This window comes from Bufo bufo, chromosome 4 (genome assembly GCF_905171765.1).
Source record: "Bufo bufo chromosome 4, aBufBuf1.1, whole genome shotgun sequence".
NCBI lineage: Eukaryota > Metazoa > Chordata > Amphibia > Anura > Bufonidae > Bufo > Bufo bufo.
Genome location: NC_053392.1, coordinates 80,142,439 through 80,163,287, shown reverse-complemented (window position 1 = coordinate 80,163,287; position 20,849 = coordinate 80,142,439). Strand labels below are relative to the sequence as shown.

At 46.4% G+C, this 20,849-nt stretch overlaps 1 protein-coding gene across 1 annotated transcript in view; it reads right to left on the bottom strand.

Annotated features, from left to right (window-relative positions):
* Nucleotides 1-19,431, bottom strand: part of UBXN2A (UBX domain protein 2A) — a 30,553-nt gene extending 11,122 nt beyond the window's left edge. The window contains exons 1-5 of the mRNA XM_040427422.1: nucleotides 19,314-19,431; nucleotides 9,446-9,509; nucleotides 7,717-7,837; nucleotides 3,911-4,020; nucleotides 1,427-1,564 (exon numbers count right to left, since the gene is read on the bottom strand). Of these exons, the coding sequence (XP_040283356.1) occupies nucleotides 1,427-1,564; nucleotides 3,911-4,020; nucleotides 7,717-7,837; nucleotides 9,446-9,489 (413 nt within the window). The 5' untranslated portion in view covers nucleotides 9,490-9,509; nucleotides 19,314-19,431. The remainder of the gene's footprint in view (nucleotides 1-1,426; nucleotides 1,565-3,910; nucleotides 4,021-7,716; nucleotides 7,838-9,445; nucleotides 9,510-19,313) is intronic.
* Nucleotides 19,432-20,849: the final 1,418 nt, after the last annotated feature.

The following is a 20,849-nucleotide window of genomic DNA, read 5'->3' as shown; positions in this document are numbered from 1 at the left end:
GGTAGCATAGCCCCTGCCCTTGCGCTGCTACTTGCAGCAGCAAACTAACAGAAATAGCGTTGTGTTCAACAGGCAGGAAGTGCTCAAACTCATATGCAGTTATGCACATATATATATATATATAGGGGAGCAGATCCTGCACTTGTGGCCCGTTGCTAATGGCAATCCCCAGCAAAATTGCATACAATGGAGGATGCCTGCAGCGGACCACAAATACCACAAGAGACATCCTACACAAGATAGCAATTGTGTGGATGTGATAAACAGTATAACAATCTAATAACAAGGACAGGTCACTCTGCGATCTTACTAACACTCACCTACCTCACACTCCTGTAATTCGCCCACTGGCTCCTGGTATTGCCCATACAGCTCAGGTAGGTGAGTGTTAGGACCCGAGCTACTTGAGAAACCTTGGCGCGGTGCTCGGGCTCAGACATGTCCTCCTAGTAGGACATGTTAGCTAATCTCTCAATTTTATCATCAGTTTGAGGGCTTAGTAAGATCGCAGAGTGCACCTGTCCTTGTTATTAGATTACTTGCAGCAGCAGCACAAGATTGCCCAAGGGGCTCTAACTACCCAAGGCCATTAATGTGCTATTACGTTATGGTGCAGGAAGGGTTTACACACATTTTGACAAAGTGCATATTAACACATGGGTGTCCGCTCTCCTGACATTAAAGGGGTTCTGCACTTTGTTTAAACTGATGATCTATCCTCTGGAAAGATAATCAGCATCTGATCGTCGGGGGTCTGACACCCGGGACCCCTGCCTATCAGCTGTTTGAGAAGGCCATCAATATCTGTAGCCCAAGCAACTCCTTTAAATCCAAACCACACAAACATTATACAGTCCAATAATAGGATGCAAAATTTGTGGTCCAGGCTAAATGTGCCATCGCTGGAATAGATGCGCCACAAATTTTGCATCCCGTTGGAATAATAACTTCTTTATTGTTGGATTTTAGCAAATGCTAGCATACTCCATGAAATAGTTCTGGAGCACCCTTTGTCTTCCTCTGTTATTCTTCCTACAGTAGTATGATTCACCCTAGGTGACATCAGTTGGGGTGGGTGTCCCTACACAGCATGACAAAATCCAATCAAACAGCATCAGACTGTAGAGGACACACCCATTTGCAAGAGGAATGGTATCATTCATATATATTGAATAGAAATAACAGGAATTAAATGAATGGAGCAAAAAAAAAAAAAAAAAAAAAAAAAAAAAAAAAAGCTGCACACGTACCAGACTACTTTTTGGGACAAAAGAATGCCTGTGCCACCTCCATGTGACAGTAGACATGGTTACATGATTTTAGGTGCACACGCATATGACCTCACCAGCGCCGTAAATGCAAAAGCAAATCTGTGCAATGCACTGGGAGCGATAGACAGAAGTAGAGGGCTTTGTACAGGACTCACCTTCCCAGCCGGTGGCCCTGCCCGGAGAATGGATCCACGCGCTTCTTGCTTATCCAGTACTCTTCACTTTTTCTGTCTTCCACGTTAACTGACAATTCTTTCTTTGCAAAGGTCTTGTGCAGCTCTGGAGGCAGCTCTCTGAGAGAACATACAAGACATCAGTGATATAGAAGAGTAGAACTGTACACGACATAGCATCCTACAATCAGTGCTGCCTGACATAACGTCTCCCAGATGCCCTCTGCCATCTCCTAGGGCACATGTGGCGGCCACTACAGGGACCCTCTCTCAATGGACACACAATATGAAGAAGCTGAGCTGGACAACATTTTGTTATGCACACTACTGTAAAACGGATCTACCCCTTTAATTCTTTCCCAACAGAGTCACAAAAATATACACCTGCAGCCCAGGAGCCCACACTATACGCGGTGGGTGATTAACCTGTCAGATGCCATGGCCAATAGTGATGACCGCAGCTGTGTCAGGGTTGCCAAAAATTTCTGGACAGTCCGTAAAAATAGGTGACTTTTTCCCGTGTCTGTGAAAAAAAAAAAAAAAACAAAAACAAAAAACACACACACCCGTGACTTTTTTGGGGGGCTGGTGGTTGTTGACTAGATTTTGGTGGTAATTTTCGCCATTTAACAGTTCACAGTAAATGCTGGTGATTAGTTCATATCAGTATACTGAGCTTTAGACATGGATTACTCAATAATATTCATCATCCATTATGGTTTTCCGTAAAAAATGTTGGCTGTCCGTGATTTTGGGATAAAAGTTGTGCAGAAAAATTCTGGTTGGCAACCCTGATCTGTGTGGTTAGTCAGGGGAAGGAGGTCTCTGTGGAAGCTCCCAGACCTGCGACAGCATACTGCCTGCTAATAACAGGTAGTAAAGAGAACCACCATAGACTGCAAGAGAATACTAACGCAGTCTATGGTATAAGTGATCGACTGATCTCATATCAAAGTCCCCTAGGTAGACTTAAAAAAAAAAAAAAAAAAAAAAAAAAAGATATATAGAAATTGATCTGGGCCAGTGGGGGTTAAGGGGATATTTTGACAATCCCTAGGCCGCCTTCACCATTTTGCCACTGGTGGGAAAAAAATAAATAAGTAAATCCCATTTTTGGCTCCCATATTTCAGGAGGACATACAATGAAAGCTGCTTTGTGGTGGATTTACTATTGGAAAGAGTCAGTTTTTCTTCTAGACGGTTTCCTAATTGCCCGCGTGGTGTATGAAAAACCACGGCAGAAAATGGGTTCTCTGTGCCCAGGTCATCAATATCAGATCGGTGGGCGTCCGACAGCCCACATTCCTGCCGATCAGCTTATTGGGGGCAGCACTGCAGTAGCCGAGCTGTACAGTCCTAGTGCAAGAGCTACTCCTGGATGGCTGATCCGGTATTGATGATCCAGGGTTATTTCATCAATTGTTAAAGTCTGGGCTGGAGAACCCCTTTAACCCCTTCCCCCTGAATGCATTTTGGGTGTTAGCGACCAAGCATTTTATTTAAAAAAATTTCATTCCAATAGCTATAACTTTATTTTTCTGTAGATGCGGCCGTATGAGGGCTTCTTTTTTTTTTGCGGGTCAGGACTTGGTTGTTAATGGCACCATTTTGGTGTACACACAGCTTACTGATTAACTGTTAAGTCTTCCGGGGGGGGGGGGGGGGGGGGGGGGGGGACACATTTTGTGTGGCATAAATTACAAGATTAACTTTATGCTCTGGGTTAGTATGATTACAGCGATACCAACTATATAGTTTTTCATATAGTTTTTTTTTTTTTAAGGTTTAACTAAATTTTGTACAATAAAAACATTACAAAAAAAAAAAAAACTTTTTGCATCGCTGCATCTCAAGACCCATACTTATTTATATTTCTTTCTATAAAGCTGCTTTTCCATTAAAAAGTACTGAAAATTGGCAGCTTGCCTTCTTTTTTTTACCACTTATTAGTCTCACAAGGAGACTGATACTTTTGACCGCTTCTATAATGCATTGTATTTGTTATACAGTACAATGTGTTATACAGTCAGTGCTATAATGACAGTCACCATCAGGGTGCGCCAGAGGGGTCGTCTTTAGGCGTTCGGCTGCCGTGCAGACATTGGCGCCCCCGCAATTTTATTTGGAGGGATGCCAATGCCTGACAGAGGGAGCTTCCTCCCACTAAACCTCATAGATGCTGCAGGCACTATTGACTGCGGCATCTAAGCGGTTAAACGGCAAGAATCAGTGTGGGCTGTTACAGCAGGAGTCTGACTCCCATGTGAGAGCCGAGACCTCTGCCACCATAAAAAGGAAGCAGCCTAGAATAAAGCCCATTAATGAACGCCGTAAAAACACGAATCGGTGGTCATTAAGGGGTTAAGCTTTACTTGAGTTGAACTCCTTTAATACACTGTGATAAAACGGAACACCTGTGGGTATGGTTTGCGATCTGACACCTGCAGTGCACCAAGCTGCACTTACCGCTTCCGCATGGAGTCCATGAACTGACGATTTGCAGCATCTGTATAGTCCCTGAGTTGGCCGTCGTTGATTGTAAACCCGTTCTTCCACATCTTTATTACAACCTCTGTCTGCAAAATGAAGACAACATGGTAAATGCATGGCTGCAAATATCCCCTTAAAGAGTATATCCACACTGATGACAACCCATTTTGATTTCAGTACAGAATAACCCGGGGCGAATGTTTTGCTCCTCGCAGACTGCATTACAATAAGGCCTCATGCACACAACGTGAAATGTCTGCAACAAATCTGTCACGTGTGAAGTCACCTTATACATATATATATCCCGCAATACAGTGCGGCCGATCAGCAATAATAGGATTTTTTTGTGCTTAGGCTACTTTCACACTTGCAACAGAATGAACCGGCAAAATGTATGCCAACTAATGGCATTTGTAAGACTGATCAGGATCCTGATGCGTATGACAAATGCATTGAAATGCCGGATCAGTCTTTCCGGTGTCATCCAGCAAAACGGATCCGGTATTTATTTTTTTCACCTTTTTTTCGGTCTGCACATGCGCAGACCGGAAGTAAGGATCCGGCATTTTGAATGCCGGATCTGGCACTAATACATTCCTATGGAAAAAATTGCCGAATCCGGCATTCAGGCAAGGCCCATGCATTCTGAATGGAGAGCAATCCGTTCAGGATGCATCAGGATGTCTTCAGTTCAGTCATTTTGACTGATCAGGCAAAAGAGAAAACGGCAGCATGATACGGTTTTATCCGTAGCATGCTGCAGTTTTCTCTTTTGCCTGATCAGTCAAAATGACTGAACTGAAGACATCCTGAACAGATTGCTCTCCATTCAGAATGCATGGGGCTACAACTGATCAGTTCTTTTCCGGCATTGAGCCCTTTTGACAGAACTCCGTGCCGGAAAACGTGTGAAAGTATCCTTAGCCGGTAAAATCCTTTCCTCACTGAGTTCATTGGGGGACACAGGCATTGACCATGGCAGTGCTCCAGACTAAAAAAAAAAAAAAAAAAAAAAAACCTAGTAGCCATTGGCTCCTGAACTGAAAAATGTAGGAGCCAAATTAAATTTTGAGTCGCCAAATCGAAACTGAATCAAAATTTTGGTATCGTGACAACGCTACGCCGATCAGATCGACGTAGGGTTGTTTCGATACCAAAATTTTGATTCGCTTTCGTCACCATAAAAAAAAAAAAAAAAAAAAGTATTGCAATACTCAAAACCACGCAAAAAAAAGCCGCCTGCATTTTATGAAACGTTCGGCCCATAATAGAACAGTCCTATCCTATTTTTTCGGGTGACAAAAAAAGGCGAATTGCATGTTTTTTATTTATTTATGTTACAGCGCTCACTGCATAGGAGATATTTTTTTATAATTTAATATTTTGGACTTTTCAGACGCAGCGCTATGTAATATGTTTCTTTATTTATTGTTTATATATTTTATATGTAAAATTGGGAAAGGGAGGATTTAAACTTAATATTTTAGGGTACTTTCACACTAGCGTTTTTCTTTTCCGGCATAGAGTTCCGTCACAGGGGCTCTATACCAGAAAATAACTGATCAGGTATATCCTAATGCATTGTGAATGGAGAGCAATCCGTTCAGGATGTCTTCAGTTCAGTCATTTTGACTGATCAGGCAAAAGAGAAAACCACAGCATGCTACGGTTTTAATCGGCGAAGAAAAACTGAAGACTTGCCGGAATGCCAGATCCGGCCTTCCAGTCTGCGCATGCGCAGACCGGTAAAAATGTTTAAAAAGATACAAGATGGATCCGTCTGTCCGCATGACAAGCGGAAAGATGGATTCGTTCTTGCAATGCATTTGTGAGATGGATCATCCTCCTCCCAGCTATACCCCTCCTGCAGACACTGAGCTAATCGGTTTGTACAAAAGCAGTAGGAGCAGCCAGGAGAAGCAAAACAGAAAATAGTAAAAAAGGAGAAAGACAGATGGGTCAGAACCAATAAACGGAGGGACCCATCAAGGAGAGCCAGCAATGTACTTACGGGGTGGGAGCTGTGTCCTCCAATGAACTCAGCGAGAAAAGGATTTTACAGGCAAGCACAAAAATATCCTATTTTCTTGCTCATATCATTGTGGGACACAGAAGACCGTGGGACGTTAAAGAGCAGTACCAAGTGGAGGGAACAAGACCAGAACAAATCCAAAACCTTTCATAAGGCCCCGCACAGATGGCAGGGGAAGGACACCAAAAAACCCTGAAAAAATGGCCAGGAGGAGCCATTCCCAGGAAGGCCAGCCAGAAAGCGGCTGAATACACAGAGGCCCCGGCTGGGCAATAGAAAAGCACAGGGGACATAAGCCACAGCTTAGGAGACTTCGGAAGAAGTGGAGAGCACACAGAATATCCACAGATGGACCAGAAAGAAAACAAGTCAGTCGCCAGAATAAACGGAGCGACTACGCAATGTACCGGAGAGAGAAAACAAAACCTGGGCCCAGAAAACTTCTAAAGAAATGATACCTAAGGATCAGTTCCCCCTAGGAAAAAAAAAAAACACCCTAGAGTGATCAACAGACACCACATAGCATGAGAAAAAAAAAACGGAAAAATGGTGTCTGGAAACCGAGAGAGACAAAAAACTGCAGACGTGACGAATCTTGCCACCCATAGGGGATAAAGTAGGGGTGTCAGAAGGCAACAACCCCGAACTGCATACCAGGCTGCCAGAGAAGAACACTTCACTTTTACCCCAGCCACAGGAGCTCTGAGGCAAGAAAGGGGTTTAACAGTAGGTTGGGGATGGCGCTCAGTGGGCTGCTGGTGGAGCGAAGATATGGGCGAGAAAGTTTCGCACTCAGAGCACAATCCCCACCCCCCAAACACTCTGGAAGAATGTGGTCTAGTAGGCCGCAGAGCCGGGGCCTCGCGTACAGACGGGCCGACCGGAAGCGCTTCCAGCTGGGAGAGCGGTGCAGGGAGGAAGCAGGAGTGTCAAGGGGATCCTGCCCCCCAAACAGAGGAGGCCGGAAATAGGCGTAACGAGAAGCAGCGGCTGCCCCGGAGGCATGCGACCGCTGTAAATGCACCGCAGGGCCTGGAGGAAGGTGAGGGGGCTGGGGACGGAAGATGGGACCGAGGGCCAGAGAATCACGGGCTACAAGAACAGGGCCAAGGTTCTGAAGAAAAAAAACTAATTTTCTCAAACACAAGAGAAGGGGACCCAGCAGGGAAGATTAACCCCTAGAACCCAGTAAAAGTAGGAGAAGGGTGGTCTCAGGCAAAGGGGGGGGGGGAAGGGAAGGGTAGGTAATATATTTACCTAGACGTTTTCTGCCCACCCCGATTCCAGCAGTGTCACCTTCCTCAGTGTGCTGGCCCTTGGGGAGGGCGTCTACACTGGTAACAGGGGGGACTTCTACAAGTAAGAGACAGGGTGACACTGTTGCAGGCAGGTAACTGCGGATTTGAGATCCACTGTTCCTCCTTGTCTTCCAGAGGTGGGGAACGAGCAGCGGGCTTGAGGACCCACTGGCCTCCCCCCTCTAGTGTGGGGAAAATAGGTGGTTAGAGCCCACCTGTAGCCAGGACTTGAAAAATCTAAATCTAAGGGAAAAAAAGACCAGCAGGAAAACATGTCTGCCTCCTACGGACACTAAGCTACAACGTCTGCAGGAGGGGTATTGCTGAGAGGAGCAGCTAACACTTTTTTGCTTAGTGTCGCCTCCTAGTAGCAACAGCTACACCCATGGTCTTCTGTGTCTCCCAATGATACGAGCGAGAAATAGACATTACCACAATGATACATGACGCACCTCATCTTCCGGTGAAGCATTAGGGACGCCTGCATCTTCTGCTTCTTCAAACAAGCTGTTCACAAAAGAGTCACACCGCTTCCTCTCGCTGCTCCTCCTCCTCCCCACCATCCCGAAGACCCTGAAATTATAGTACAAGGATTCAGACAAGCAAGACCAACAACTGTCACCTACCCCTTGGTCAATAGATAGATCATGCAACCGGGCTGTACCCAACAGTGTCCGTTTGGTGAGTGATCAGTACATGTGCTCATCTTAAAGTGCTGTTCCACTGAGAAGGTTTTTTGTTATATAAAGCAGCGTTACCTAAACCGATCCCCTGCCTCTTCTCCTGCTGCTTTCCACTTCCACGTCCTGGCCCGATACACTGAAAATACCAGGGACAGCTGCCGCAACAGATTACTGGCCTTAGCGGTGACCCACTTCAGCCAGCGACTGACTGTGCGGACGTTCTTGCCATTTCTGGCCTGTCAAGCTATGGCAGGAAGTGGAAACCAGAGTAGAGGCGCTAGGGGGTCGATGTGGGAATTTCCACATGGAATCAGCACCTACAATGAACTTTTTTTTTTCTGTGAAGAAGAACTTCAATTAATTGAAAACCCCCTTTTACAAAGCCGTGTACGGGCTGGTAGTAAGACTCCAATCACTGCATCAGATTATGTGGTCGCATCAAGTCAGGAGAATCCCCTAACTCTCCATGAAGTGAAGCATCCTCATAATTGTATAGTCAGTTGCCCAGAATTAAAGGGGTGGTGTCTTCTCAGACTTTGACTGCACATCAAAGTCAGGCAGGTGTGGAACCCACCTCTGGGACCCGCTCCCATCTCCAGAACAGGCCCCCAAAAGTAAAGAAGAGCACACTGCACTTGCACGGCGTGCTCTCCATTCATTTCTATGGGACAGACGAAAACAGCCGGGTGAGCGCGCATGGCAATTTTCTGAAGTCACATTCTAATCAATGTAGAGCCACTGTGCAAGCACGGCCGCTACTCCATTTAGGGTACTTTCACACTTGCGTTTTTCTTTTCCGGTATCGAGTTCCGTCTAAGGGGCTAAATACCGGAAAAAACTGATCAGTTATATCCCCATGCATTCTGAATGGAGAGCAATCCGTTCAGGATGCATCAGGACGTCTTCAGTTCAGTCGCTGTCCAAAATTCCGGAGCACTTGCCGGAATGCCGGATCCGGCATTATTTTACATTGAAATGCATTAATGCCGGATCCTGCCCTAAGTGTTCCGGAAAAACGGACCCGGTTTTGTGGTCTGCGCATGCGCAGACCTTTAGAAGTGTGAAAAAGATAAATACCGGATCCGTTTTTCCGGATGACAACCGGACGGAGAGACAGATCCAGTATTGCAAAACATTTGTGAGACGGATCCACATCAGTCTACAAATGGTATCCGTTTGCATGCAGATTGCCGGATCTGGCAGGAAGTTCCAGCGACGGAACTACTTGCCGGAATCCAGCGACGCTAGTGTGAAAGTACCCTTACTTCTATGGGACTGCCAGGGTCCTACAGAAATGAATGGAGGGCGGCCACGCATGCAAAGCTGCTCTCCGCCCACTTCGGGGGTCCCATTCTAGAGATCGGTACGGGTCCCAGAGGTGGCATCTAGCAATATGCCACCGATGTTCAAAATGAGACAACCCTCTTTAATGCCCTCCTCACATTATCCCCAGTTCTCCTAATACAGAAGCAAAGTCCTATGAAGAATCTCTCCGTACCTGTCTTGAGGCTTCATTGCGTCCGTCTTGTCAGCTTCCCTCATCTTCGCACCTCTTCATCCTCCTGCGCATGAGAAAAACTGGAATGAGTTGTACTGATTATTCTCAGCGCTGCCTAGAGAACCAGCTGCTTCCCAATACACGCTGCCTCACATGAGCTGACAATCTATTACTGCGGAGAAGGTCAGGGCTGAAACGTTTATTGCTGTGTTGCGCTTTGTAAGGCACAGTAATTATCCACCTCTGTAAACCAGCTCCAAATACATTCCATTAGTGAAATTATACATTTCTTGCAGCCACCACTAGGGGGAGCTCACTGCAGACAGATTTAAATCAATTACAAAACAGTATGCCGCCATCTCCTTATGTCATGTAGCAGACCACCACCTGAGCTATATAAGGCGATATACGCCATACTGTTGGATATATACCGTATATTATTTTAGGTTCCTGAAATGCACACAGCAGGAAGAAGACGACACGAGAGCACCATTTTCCTGGAATACTAATTGATGGCCATCAATGTGTGACTGGTTGGGATACCACGGCTCGGCGCCAATCATTCACCAACTGATTTAACCCCTTAATCCACAGCGCTGTAATAGTTCATCGCATAAGTATTGCTGGCTGCAACAGTGACCGCCACCCCTTTCGCCGCGTGACCTTTTGTCATAAAGCAAGGGGGAGCAGGTCACCTCTGTGGCCAGTGATTGGCTGCAGCAGCGTCAAACCAGAAGGTTACATCCAAGGACATGAACAGAGCAGCAGAGCCCACACTCCAACCTGTACAACCCCTTTAAGCCTCAGCAATGTACTATTACAGTGTGATGACTGAGTAGACTAAAAAGCTGTGCCATCACTTGCAGGTGCCAGCTGTATCATATGACAATTTATTTGTCGATCTCGGCAATTTAACAAATGCCACAGTCACTACTGACTGCAGCAACTAAGGTCCATAAGAGCCAAATCCTTATCTGCCCTCTAGTGGTGAGAAAATGAACAAGGACCTCTCCTTTTAGTAACTACTTGCTTTCCCCATGTAATAATTCTGGAGCATCTATTCCTATGACTATGTTGTGCCATTTCTTTATTATTCCTACTAGAAATTGTGAATAAATTACTAGCAGGTTTGCAGTGAAGGTCTAGTTGGGGGTGTGTCCCTGCGCAGTCTGACACTGGCAGCACTGATTGGTTAGTGTCAGACTGCGCAGGGACACACCCCCAACTAGACCTTCACTGCAAACCTGCCAGTAATTAATTCACAATTTCTAGTAGGAATAATAAAAAGGGATTGCACAGCATAGTCATAAGGATAGATGCCCCAGAATGGTTATTACATGGGGGGGGATGCAAGTAGTTACTAAACCAGACATGTCAGGAGAGGGGACAGGCCCTCTTTAAGACCTCGATATATTCTGTTATAGCCAGGCAATTACAGGGTTACACGGCTTCCAGATGGCAGCGCAGGTCATGTGACCATCATACGCCAGCGACAGGCGGCAGGAAAATGCTGAGTTATGGGACATGAGTCACGGAGATTACACGGTACATCTATATACACACCGTCCTAGATAATGACCCACAACTAGACTGCCCTGCCGATAAAGTGCCAATTCTATAGAAATATAAGGATACGCCATGTTCCAGACACAATCTTCGGAGACTTTGTAAGGCTTATTTTGGAGCTGAGCGGTGGGAGTCGTAGGGATCAGATCCCCACCAATCCACTGCTATTAATGCCAGGGAACCCCTTTAAAATCAGGAGCAGCAAAATCCTGCTCTATCCCTCCAGGGGACAATCTGGCATTTAAATGGTTACAACAAACTTTACATAAACGAGTAGCAGAGGTGAATAGAAGACTCTGTGTAATATCTCTTAAAGGGAACCTGTCATCACCTTTATACTGTCCATAAAGTACAGACAGGAGAGTTGATTTCAGCGGTCTGTCATTTATACGTTAAAAGTGCGTGCTAGTTCCACACTTGCGGCAGAGTGATCCGGCAAGCAGTTCTGTCGCCGGCAAAACGTAGGCCAACTGATGGCATTTGTAAGGCCTCTTTCACACTTGCGTTGTTGGGATCCGGCATGCACTTCCGTTGCCGGAGGTGCCTGCCGGATCCGGAAAAACGCAAGTGTACTGAAAGCATTTGAAGACGGAACCGTCTTCCAAATGCTTTCAGTGTTACTATGGCACCCAGGACGCTATTAAAGTCCTGGTTGCCATAGTAGGAGCGGGGAGCGGGGGAGCGGTATACTTACAGTCCGTGCGGCTCCCGGGGCGCTCTAGAATGACGTCAGAGCGCCCCATGCGCATGGATGACGTGATCCATGCGATCACGTGATCCATGCGCTTGGGGCGCCCTGACGTCACTCTGGAGCGCCCCGGGAGCCGCACGGACGGTAAGTACACTGCTCCCCCGCTCCCCGCTACACTTACCATGGCTGTCAGGACTTTAGCGTCCCGGCAGCCATGGTAACCACTCTGAAAAAGCTAAATGTCGGCTCCGGCAATGCGCCGAAACGACGTTTAGCTTAAGGCCGGATCCGGATCAATGCCTTTCAATGGGCATTAATTCCGGATCCGGCCTTGCGGCAAGTGTTCCGGATTTTTGGCCGGAGCAAAAAGCGCAGCATGCTGCGGTATTTTCTCCGGCCAACAAACGTTCCGTACCGGAACTGAAGACATCCTGATGCATCCTGAACGGATTTCTCTCCATTCAGAATGCATTAGGATAATCCTGATCAGGATTCTTCCGGCATAGAGCCCCGACGACGGAACTCTATGCCGGAAGACAATAACGCAGGTGTGAAAGAGCCCTAAGACTGATCAGGATCCTGATCAGTCAGAAAAATACATTGAAATGCCGGATCCGTCTTTCCGGTGTCATCTGGCAAAACGGATCTGGCATTTATTTATTTTTTTACCTTTTTTTCGGTCTGCGCATGGACGGATCTGGCATTCCGGTATTTTGAATGCCGGATCCGGCACTAATACATTCCTATGGAAAAAAAAATGCCGGATCCGGCATTCAGGCAAGTCTTCCGTTTTTTTGGCGGGAGATAAAACTGTAGCATGCTGTGGTTTTCTTTTTTGCCTGATCAGTCAAAATGACTGAACTGAAGACATCCTGAACGTATTGCGCTCCATTCAGAATGCATGGGGATATGCCTGATCAGTTCTTTTCCGGTATAGAGCCCCTAGGACGGAACTCTATGCCGGAAAAGAAAAACGCTAATGTGAAAGTACCCTAAGTGGTTGCCGAGAACCAACATCACAATCATTGCAGACTGGGCCTGGAAAAGAGTCCGGCCACCTGAGAAGAGTCATGGTTAGGCCTCATGCACACGACCGTTGTGTGTTTTGCGGTCCACAAATTGTGGATCCGCAAGACATGGATGGCGTCCGTGTGCGTTCCACAATTTGCGGAACGTCACGGACAACCATTACTATAACTGCCTTTTCTAGTCCGCAAAACGGACAAGGATAGGACAGGTTATATTTTTTTTGCAAGCCACCGAACGGAGCAACGGATGAGGACAGCACACGGAGTGCTGTCCTCATCTTTTGCGGCCCCACTGAAGTGAATGGGTCCACACCCGAGCCGAATATAGAACCTGCTGCGATTTTCACGCAACACACAAATGATGTGTGAAAATCACCGCTCATGTGCACAGCCCCATTGAAGTGAATGGGTCCGGATTCAGTGCGGGCGCAATGCGTTCACATCACGCCTTGCACCCGCGCGGAAAACTCGCCCGTGTGAAAGAGGCCTTAGAGCGTTTCTACCAAAGACCGCAATGGCATTCTCAAGGCTCCCAGCTGGCATAGTAAAGGGGGGGGTCAGGTATCGGGAGCAAGTGCTTTTTCTCCACTCGTTCCAGAGATCGGTAGGGGTCACTGCGCTCAGACCCCCAACGACCAAAACTTTTAGATATTTCCCTATAACATATCAAAACTTTTCTGAAAGCATGATGATCCTCAAATTGTGTCAGGGAGGGGTCTGTTTTAGTAAAAATGAAATCGTTTCTTTCAACTTTGTACAGTTCCTCTGTTTTTCCTCCTAGAAATTTCTGAATAAATGAAAAATGTGTCTTTCCAGATGAGTCAGTGTCCCTGCACAGTCTGACATGACAGCTGCGACTGGACGGTGTGAAGGGAGGCAGAGACGCCGGCCAGCTGGTAACACCCAGTTATCAATTCATTCATACACTTCTAGGAAGGATAACAGAGGAAAGGCAAGACAGTCATAAGAACTGTTATTACATGGGGAACAATTTCAGGATTTTATCAAACTTGTGGATTATACCTTTAAAGGGGTTTTCTATTAGGGATTCAATTTTAAAAGGCTATCCACAGCACAGGTCATATAGGAAGGGGTTTTTCAGTAGCCCCAGTAATACGCGCCTCTGTCCACTCCACAGTAGATAGTCATGCCGCGCTGCTCCCATTCACTTCAATAGGAGCAGGTAGATCGTTAACGCTCAGTGCCGTAGATTGTGGCATCCGAGCCTGTGCCATCTGCAGCGGGAGACAGCAGCATTAGGCTCCATTCACACATCCGTAATAATGGGTCCGCATCCGGAATTGCGGAACGGGTGCGGACCCATTCACTCTCTATGGGGACGGAATGGATGCGGAGAGCACACTATGTGCTCTCCGCATTTCCGGAGCACGCCGCAAATCTTCCGGTCTGCGGCTCCCGAAAAAAAAATAGAACAAGTTCTATTCTTGTCCGCAATTGCGGACAAGATTAGGCATTTTCTATTATAGTGCTGGCGATGTGTGGTCCGCAAAATGTAGAACGCACATTGCCGATGTCAGTGTTTTGCGGATCTGCAAAACATATACGGATGTGTGATACTTTAACACTCGCGTTTTAGGTGGATCCGTCATGGATCTGCAAAAACAAATCTGTTCCAATAATACAACCTCCGTCATGAATGGATCTGATTGCATTATCTTTAACATTGCCAAGACGGATCCGTCATGAACACCATTAAAAGTCAATGGGGAACGGATCAGTTTTCTATTGTGGCAGTGAAAACGGATCCGCCCCCATTGACTTACATTGTGTGTCAGGACGGATCCATTTGGCTCAGTTTCATCAGGCAAACACCAAAACGCCACAGGAATGGAGACTGATCGGAGGCAAACTGATGAGTTCTGAGCGGATCCTTTTCCATTCACAATGCATTAGGGCAAAACTGATCCGTTTTGGACCGCTTGTGAGAGCCCTGAATGGATCTCACAAACGGAAAGCCAAAAACGCAGGTGTGAAAGTAGACTTTTACAGTCGGGATCCTGGGTTTTGTTTTAAGAATCATGCTTATTAATACTGGGGGTCATTTTTTAAGGTCAATAGTTGCAAAGGGCATTTTTGTGCTATTTTTTTTTAAATCAGATCATTTTTATTAAACATTTTACAGTGTAAATACACGTTTTTCCACAATACATGCAAGGATGACATATAGACATATTGTCCATAGGACTAATAACAAAAAGGACACCAAACTATGTGTATTAATCCAGTTTCAATCCAACCTCCCCAACCCCCCCATCCCACCCCACCTTAACCTACAAAATACAAAGGCACATTGTTAAACATTTCTATTCAGACGTCGAAACGACAGCCATGGATCCCACAATTTTTCAAATTTCGCTGGGCATCCACGCTTCTGGTACACCATCCGTTCATAGCTCAGCATTGTGTCAACCGCACTTAGGAATTCACCTAGGATTGGCGGCGCTGTCTGTATCCAATGTAGGGCTATTAACTTCCTAGCGACATATAACATTCTCCCTATAGCTATTTTATGCACCTGCCCAGTGGCCAATTCAGAGACCTATCCTAACACACACACTTTCGGATCAGAGGGTATTCGTACTTTGTAAACGTCCTGTGTTGTCTGACGTACCAACTCCCAGTATCTCCCTAACCTCTCGCACGTCCACATCATATGCAACAAATCTGCAGACACCACAGAGCATCTTGGACACTCATCCGTGGGTCTGAACCCTATAATTTTTGTGCTATTTTAACGCCCGTACAACAATATTTTGTCACAAGGGCATTTTTATGCCAAATACGAAAGATGGGTGCAGCGGGTGCCTATTGGTGCTGTCGTAGCTTTTACAGACAGGCACACGGACTGTCATTGAGTTTAATTTCTCTTAATACCTGCTTTGACAGAAAAATGCATTAAAATCAAAATTTAAAAAAAAAAAATCTAAATATATATATATATATATATATATATATATATATATATATATATATATATATATATATATATATATATATATATATATATTTTTTTTTTTCTTATTTCACCTCTACTTTGCTTTAACTCCTATGAAACCTAAGGAGTTAAAGGGGTTCTCCAGGGCTTTTCGTAAATTCTCTGTTTCAGCGGTACTTACCTCACCACCGATTCCTTGCTCTTGGCTCTGATCATGTGACGGGAGGCGGGCTATTCCGCAGTAGTCTCAACCAGAAGTGCTCCTGTCCCTTCCCGTTCAGCTGCATGTATATTACACAGATCGATAAGAAGACGCAGGAATGCATCTGGACGGGACCTAGGTGGAAGAGCACGCAACCGGTTGGGTGGTCATGTGATCACAGCAGAATTGGCAGAGCAACGGAAAAGTACTGGTGAAACAGAGAATTTACATAAAGCCCCGGAGAACACTTTCAACAAACTTCCTAAAAGCGGAACGTCAGCGCAGGTCCTGCTGAATGAAGATAGAAGATCCAGGACCTGCGCTGACGTCACCGCGTCAAAGGTCCTTTTGCAGGTCCTCAAATAAGAAGAATGAAGACGATGCCGGCTGCGCAAACAAGAGGATGAGGTGAGTTAATTTTTTATTTTTTAACCCGTCAAGCCACATATTACTTCTGTATTAGGAATGCTATTATTTTCTTTTATAACCATGTTATAAGGGAAAATAATGAAATCTACAGAACACCGAACCCAAACTTCAGTGAAGAAGTCCAGGTTCGGGTCTGGATACCATAGTCAGTTTTTTATCATGCGCGTGCAAAACGCATTGCACCCGGGTGACAAAAACTGAACGCAACGCAATCAAAACTGACTGAAATTGCGTGCGCACTCGTGCGGGTTTCCCGCAATGCACACACAACGTATCCAGAGCAAATCCGGGACGCCCGTGTGAAAGAGGCCCAACTGCTTTCTAAGGGTACTTTCACACTAGCGTTTTTCTTTTCCGTTATTGAGTTCCGTCCTAGGGGCTCAATACCGGAAACAAACTGATCAGTTTTATACTAATGCATTCTGAATGGAGAGTAATCCGTTCAGGATGTCTTCAGTTCAGTCCCTCTTACGTTTTTTGGACGGAGAAAATACCGCAGCATGCTGCAGATTTCTCTCCGGCCAAAAATCCTGACCACTTGCCGGAATCGGCATTAATTTACATTGAAGTGTATTTGTGCTGGATCCAGCATTAAGTGTTCCGGAAAACATTCATACCGGATCCATTTTTCCGGGTGACACCAGAGAGACGGATCCGGTATTACAAATGCCTGACTAAATTCAAGTGTGAAAAATAATAATAATCTTCATATTTCACTGTAGACTAAAGAGCAAAAACACCAGCTGAAAGCTGCATCAAAAAACCCTGATGACACGCGGCCGCTGAGATACATGATCCGAGGCGCTGAGCAGTGACTCACATACCTAGAGGAGAGTCATCACCAGAACGCCACGTGACCGATCCAGCACGCAGACGCTGATAAGCCGACACTGCACCCAACACAGGCACATGTACTTAAACAGGTTTTTCAAAACTCAAGATAGGTCATCAGCATCTGATCGGTGGGGGGGTCCAATACCCGGGACCCTCGCCGATCAGCTGTTTGAGAAGGCAATGGCACTCCTGTGATAAACTTGATAAAGTTAATACAATAAAAAAAAAAATTTACTTTTTACTCTTTATATATCCCCATTGTGTTTCCTCTCTAGTCTTACAGCTCGCATCCTGAGGATGTACTGAACGCTGCACTGGGGATTTAAATGGGTTTTCGGAGATTCATAGGTGATCAGTATCTGATCGGTGGGGGTCTGATCACCAGCGCCCCTGAGTGCCAAGGCCTTCTCTCAGATCACCAAGCACAGCGCTGTACATTGTATAGTGGCTGTGCTTGGTATCGTGCCAACCCCATTCACTTCTATGCACCAGAGCGGTGATGGCACATGGCCTAGGGAAAGCTGCCAGAAGGGTAAGGCGCTACTGTGTGCGCCAATGTCTTCCCAAACAGCTGATCTGCGGGGGTCCCGGGTGTCGGACCCCCTCGATCAGTATTTAAGTCTTGGAAAACCCCTTCATAATACTAGACTGAGGATGGGCTGTCAATATCAGATCAGTGGGGGGTCTGGCTCTTGCTGAAGACTCTAAGGCCCCTTTCACACGAGTGAGTTTTCCACGCAGGTGCAATGCGTGATGCAAACGCATTACGCCTGCAGTGAATCTGGAGCCATTCATTTCAATAGGTCTGTGTACATGATTTTTTTTTTTTTCATGCATCAGTTCTGCAAATGTGAAAATCGCAACATGCTATATATTCTGCGTTTTTTCATGCAACACTTCACTGAAGTTCGGGATCGGTGTTCTGTAGATTGTATTATTTTCCCTTAAAACATGGTTATAAGGGAAAATAATAGCATTCTGAATACAGAATGCATAGTAAAATAGGGCTGGAGGGGTTAAAAATAATAATAATAATAATAATAATAATAATTTAACTCACCTTAATCCACTTGTTCGCGCAGCCCGGCATCTCTTCTGTCTTCTTTCTTCAGGACCTGGGTAAAGGACCTGTGGTGACGTCACCGCGCTCATCACATGGTTCATCGCCATGGTGATGTATCATGTGACGGACCATGTGATGAGCGCAGTGACATAACCACAGGTCATTTTCCTCCTGCACAGCACAGAAGAAAAGAAACCGGGCTGCGCGAATAAGTAGATTAAGGCGAGTTAAAAAAAAAAAAAAATGATTAACCCCTCCAGCCCTATTTTACAAAGCATTTTCTATAAAGAATGCTATTATTTCCCCCTATAACCATGTTATAAGGGAAAATAATATAAAGATCAGGTCCCCATCCAGATAGTCTCCTAGCAACCATGCGTGAAAATTGCACCGATTTTTTCCTGAATGCAGAAATGATGCGTGAAAAACGTCAGGTCGGGATCCAGTCCGGAGGAGAATTCCACATGTGCACGTATGTCCTGAGGAGGACGGCTCACCCTGCACCGCTGCTACCGGGCGCAGGCTAGGGCGGCACATTTGTGTAATGATCGTCTACGGAGCCGCACGAAAATCCATCCAACTTGGATTCTTATGCGACACCATAGACTATCATTGTCCCCTGTGTGTCGGCGCCATATTAGGTAGAATAATTAATGCACCAGTGAAATGGCGGCCCCTAATACGAGTCAATGTAGCCCCCGCGGGTCCTGCTGGTGCCCATCATAAACAGAAACCACAAGGCTGGTGTGAACAGAGCCTTAGAGTTATGCTTTATGGCATCCACATGGACCATCACATCCCCAGTTCACGCCCCTCCAATGGCTGTGACGTCATCAAAGCATCCACAGACCCTCCCCCCCCTACATACTCAGCATCCACTCATATCACACCCCAATGTAATTCTATGGAGGATACCAGCACCTCCTGAACGTTATGACATCACAACACCAAAGCCTTGACAGCGTAAATGACGTCACACACAGAGCTCACCCGCAGGACATCACCTTGGTGTTACAACCCGCCCTCTACCCTTGGACTGGGTATCAGCGCCCCCCAACGGCGTGTATGAAGTACCACAGTCGCCCTCCCGCGCACTCACCATAGTCACCGCAGCGCTCGACACAGACCTTCGCCCATTTTGCTGCGACTAGCAAAAACCGGAAGTGACGTAAAGGATGTCAGGCGTTCCTGTTAAATTCTCGCGAGAAGACGCGGCGGTGATTGTACGTCCGCCATGTTAAGTGTGGGAAGCGTCACTAGAATAGTCGGGGGAGAGAGAGAAAAATATACATTTCACCTAGGAGCAAACCCAGAAATGCACCCAAACGACAGTGCCATGACCCTCAAAAATGATAATAGAGCCATAAGATTCCTAAATAACCGTGCCACACAGCATTGCTGGCATGCAGCCCTCGAAATAATACAGTCATCAGCAGAGCAGACCTCCCAACTTTGTAAACGATTTTTTTCCTTCACTAGGCCACGCCTCTAACTCCGCCCAAAACACTAACTTCACACCTAATCCCACCCAGTCCCCTTAATGCCCCCACATAGTAGTTATTCCCCCTTCATGCCACCGCACAGTATGTATGCCCATATTGTGCCCCCAGTAATATGCCCACATTGTGCCCCCCAGTAATATGCCCACATTGTGCCCCCCCAGTAATATGCCCACATTGTGCCCCCCAGTAATATGCCCACACTGTGCCCCCCAGTAATATGCCCACACTGTGCCCCCCAGTAATATGCCCACATTGTGCCTCCAGTAATATGCCCACATTATGCCCACATTGTGCCGCCCAGTAATATGCCCACATTGTGCCCCCCAGTAATATGCCCACATTGTGCCTCCAGTAATATGCCCACATTGTGCCTCCAGTAATATGCCCACATTGTGCCCCCAGTAATATGCCCACATTGTGCCTCCAGTAATATGCCCACATTGTGCCCCCCAGTAATATGCCCACATTGTGCCCACCAGTAATATGCCCACATTGTGCCCCCCAGTAATATGCACACATTGTGCCCACCAGTAATATGCCCACATTGTGCCCCCCAGTAATATGCCCACATTGTGCCCCCAGTAATATGCCCACATTGTGCCCCCCAGTAATATGCCCACATTGTGCCCCCCAGTAATATGCCCACATTGTGCCCCCCAGTAATATGCCCACATTGTGCCCCCAGTAATATGCCCACATTGTGCCCCCAGTAATATGCCCACATTGTGCCTCCAGTAATATGCCCACATTGTGCCCCCCAGTAATATGCCCACATTGTGCCCCCAGTAATATGCCCACATTGTGCCCCCCAGTAATATGCCCACATTGTGCCCCCCAGTAATATGCCCACATTGTGCCTCCAGTAATATGCCCACATTGTGCCTCCAGTAATATGCCCACATTGTGCCCCCCAGTAATATGCCCACATTGTGCCCCCCAGTAATATGCCCACATTGTGCCCCCCAGTAACATGCCCACATTGTGCCTCCAGTAATATGCCCACATTGTGCCCCCAGTAATATGCCCACATTGTGCCCCCCAGTAATATGCCCACATTGTGCCCCCCAGTAATATGCCCATATTGTGCCCCCCAGTAATATGCCCACATTGTGCCCCCCCAGTAATATGCCCAC